Raw genomic sequence first — 4216 nt, 5'->3', positions numbered from 1 at the left:
GGGTTTACTATGGTTTTCGGGGTCGCCGAATACAAATCTGGCGTCCTTTGACTTTTATCGCGTCAGGTTCAAGGTTATTGGAAGGTCAAATCGAGAGAAAACCGTAAAAAAATCCAAAAAAATACGTTATAGGTTTTTGGAGTCGCTAACTACGAATCTGGCATCCGTTGAACTCTATCGCTTCAGGTTCAAGGTCATTTGAAGATCATTTGAAGGTCAAATCGAGAAAAAACGGTAAAAAAATATAAAAAAAATATGTTATTGGTTTTTGGGGTCGCTGATTACGAATCTGGTGTCCGCTGACCTTTATCACATCAGGTTCAAGGTCATGGGATAGAGTTCAACGGGTGCTAGATTCGTAATTAGCGACTCCAAAAACCTATAACGTATTTTTAAAATATTTTTTACCGTTTTCTCTCGATTTGACCTTCCAATGACCTTGAACCTGACGCGATAAAAATCAAAGGACGCCAGATTTGTATTCGGCGACCCCGAAAACGATAGTAAACCCGAGCTAACCTCAGAATACATGTTTATGAGTGTCAAATCTCTCGAAAATACAGTTGGTGGGTAGTGGTGTTTCCTATATTTGTAGGGGTGGCTGGGGGGTGGAGGGTAGTCCGTTTAGCGTGCAATCGACTCGGGATACTTATAAGATACTACCATGATTTTTTCAGATTTTTTGGTCCAAAAATAAATTAGGCCAAAAACCGACTTAACCGACCCTCCCTCTTTAAAACATTTTCGGCCCTGATTTACAGGATAAAATTGTTTAGTTATAAGCGTTTATAGATTAAGATTGTTCAATTAAAGAATAAGAACAATAATTTGTTTATTTAATACTATTATTCTATTTCTTTACAGTTCCGACAAGCTTTCAAGAAACGAGCCGCGGGAAAATACGAGAACCGAATAGATCAGAAGATGGCACAAAAAGCTAACAAACCGGAAGTGATCTGGGCTCTAAATCCAACTCAGGAAATTTTCAAGGGTGATGTATTGTCGAAAGCTGCTGAGCTTGAAGTCGAAGATGCTACAGTAGAAGAAAAGAAAGTGACTCCAAAGGCAAAAAAGTTTAAGCAAAAATTTAGCCTGAAAAAGTTGAGCGAGAGGAGTGTAAATAAAAAGAAACTGGGCAAGACTTTAAAGAAAAAAAAGAAAGTTGTGAAGAAAGTCAAGAGTCAAGGTAATTGACTAAACTGACTTGGATACCAGTCTTTTTTTTATTAATAAAAATCAATTTACAGTATGTACTGCCTGTTTTTATTTAAATCCATTGGTTCGAAAATATTTTCCGCTTAAACAAAAAAAAAAATATAGTTAAATAGTCAATCAAACTGATAAATATTTGACAGTTAAAAATTAATTCTCAACAAAAAGAGAAATAATTGATATTACCACAATTTATTTTTTATTTGTAATTAAGCAACTGCTAAATTAAACCAAAAAATACGAATTTTCAGCAAAAGTTAAATTTTTAACCAAGAAAGATTTTTCAATCATTGAAGAAAAAAAATCTCATCTGAAATGTTGAATTTTCAAGTCATAAAAACGAATTTTTGAAAAAAAGTATTTGAATTTACAACACGAAAGTGTAAAAAATACGAGTTTTCAACAAAATAAGTGAATGTTGAACTGAAAGGATAAATTTTCCAGCAAAAATGAAATAACTACATTTTTAGTGAAAAAATAATTTTCAATAAAAAAAAGGATTCTTAAACAAAATTGTTACAGATGATGAATTTTCTAAAAAAAAAGACATATTTTAAATAAAGTTGATGGTTTTTCAACTAAAAAAGATTAAATGTCCATCAAACCAAATTCCGACCAAATATGGAGTAATTAAATTTTTAGTTGAAAAAAAAGTTCAATAAGAAAACAACTAATTTTTCACGAAACAAATGAAATTTCAACCAAAAAGATTAATTTTCTACCATAAATGAATAATTAGTAACAAAACACATCAATATATTTTTTCATAAAAAAAAAATAATTCGCTACCGGTTGGTAGCGAATTATAACAAATCTTATTGGTTAAAAATCCATTTTTTTTGCTTAAATTTAGTTTTTTTTTTATTAAAAATTGATTTTTTCAACTAAAAATTTTCGAGAAAAAAATCGAGTTAAATTTTTAGTTGAAAGAATAAATTTTTAATAAAAAAAACTAAATTTAAGCAAAAAATGGATTTTTAACCAACAAGATTTGTTTTCTACAGAAAAAAATAATTTAACGGAATACATGAATGTTCAGCATAATACATAAATTTTCAAATCTGCAGTTCAAACTTTTAATTTTTACTAAACAGAAATATCAAATAAATAAATTTTTTACCAAAATGATCGAATCCACAACCACGAAAATTTACTTTAAACTATACATTTTTCAACCAAACAGCTAAATTTTCAAAAGAAAAAATCAATTTTCTACCAAAAAGACAAATTTTCAATAAAATACATGAATTTTCAAGTAAAAAAGATAAAGTTTTAAATTAAAAATAGTAAAGTTACAAATTTTCAGTAAAAACATTAATTTTCTACCGAATAAAATAGATTTTCAATCAATTGTTTAATTTTTAACTAAACTTGTGCTAAACTTAAATTTAAATCAAAAAATATAATTTCTCTACAAAAAATGGAAGTTATATTTTCAGTTAAATTAATAAATTATCAACTAAAATGATGATCTCCAACCCAAAATGAATATTTAAATAAATAGTTGAATTTTCAACCAAAAATAATAATTTTCCATTAAAAAGACAATTTTTCAATAAAGTACATAAATTTTCTTCTAAAAAAAAAAATAAAGAATAGACGTTAAATTTTCTTTAAAAATAAATATAAATTTTGAAGAAAACAGTTACATTTTTAAACAAGAGAATGAATTTTTAACTAAAATGATAAAATTTTAACTTATGAGATGACTTTTCTATACAAAAATACAATTTCTAATTAAAATACATGCATTAACACCTAAAAATAAAAAAAAAGTTTAACGAAAAATTTAATAGTTAAATTTTCTATCAGAAAAATAAATTTGTAATAAAACAGTTAAATTTCCAACAAAAAAAAGTAAACTAATGAGATCACTTTTCCGTCAAAAAGGACAATTTTTCAATAAAATACATAAATTTATACCTAAAATCAAAGAAAAAAAATCAACCAAAAAAAGAATAGTTGAATCCACAGGGAGAAAAATAAATTTTTAACGAAAAATTTGGATTATCAACCCAAAATAATGACTTTCAATAAAAAAAAGACATCATTTTCAATAAAGAACATGAATTTTCAGCTAAAAATAAAAAAAAAAAAAATGAACCAAAAATTTAATAATAAAAACAATGAAGTTTCGACTGATGAGATTACTTTTCTATAAAAAAAGACAAATTTTCAACAAAATAATTGACCTTTCACCGAAAACATATAGATTTTCTACTTAGACAAGTTAATTTTTCACCCAAATAGATGAAATTTAAAACAAAAAGATTAAATTTATAGAAAAAGTTCAATTTTGAGTTAAAAATTTTCCTTTTTTATTAAAAAAGAACTAATTTTCGACTAAAATTTTATTTCGAAAAACAAAAAGATTAATTTTCTACCAAGAATAGATGAATTTTATGCAAAAAAGATTAATTGTTAACAAAATAAATACATGAATTTCCACAAATTGATTTGAATTTAAGGAATTCTCAACTTAATAGTTGAATTTTCAACCCAAGAAATTAATTTTTAATGAAAGAAAAAAAAACTAATTTTCTGGAAAACAGTTGAATTTTCCTCCAAAAAGTTGATTTAAAACCGAATAGTTAAATTTCTAACTAAACTTAAATTTTTAACAGTTTTATTTAACTAAAAAAGAGGAATTTTCAACAGAAAATTTTGATTTTCAAGCCAAAAGTTGGAATATTTTAGAAAAGAGTTGACTTTTAAACAAGAAAAGATTAATTTTTACGAAGAAAGTTCATTTTTATATTTTTTAATAATTTTTAATAATGTTCTACCATAAAAGAGGATTAAAAAAAATGAATTTTTAACAAAATTGTTGTATTTTTAAGCCGAAAAGACGAACTATTCACACAATCATTGCATTTCTATTCCAAAAATATGATTTTTCGAGAAAAAAACGGTTAATTTTGCGCAAAAAATTACAAATTTCAAATTAATTCAATATAAAAAGCAGGTGTTTATTTTTACTTGATTTATTTATTATTGTATTTAT

At 25.3% G+C, this 4216-nt stretch overlaps 1 protein-coding gene across 1 annotated transcript in view; it reads left to right on the top strand.

Moving 5' to 3' along the window:
- Positions 1-1250, top strand: part of LOC117175921 (ribosome biogenesis protein BRX1 homolog) — a 101990-nt gene extending 100740 nt beyond the window's left edge. The window contains exon 3 of the mRNA XM_033365769.1: positions 865-1250. Coding sequence (XP_033221660.1) covers positions 865-1194 — 330 coding nt within the window. The 3' untranslated portion in view covers positions 1195-1250. The remainder of the gene's footprint in view (positions 1-864) is intronic.
- Positions 1251-4216: the final 2966 nt, after the last annotated feature.

This window comes from Belonocnema kinseyi, chromosome 7, assembly GCF_010883055.1.
Source record: "Belonocnema kinseyi isolate 2016_QV_RU_SX_M_011 chromosome 7, B_treatae_v1, whole genome shotgun sequence".
NCBI classification, from domain to species: domain Eukaryota; kingdom Metazoa; phylum Arthropoda; class Insecta; order Hymenoptera; family Cynipidae; genus Belonocnema; species Belonocnema kinseyi.
This window is presented reverse-complemented; position numbering and strand designations above follow the sequence as displayed.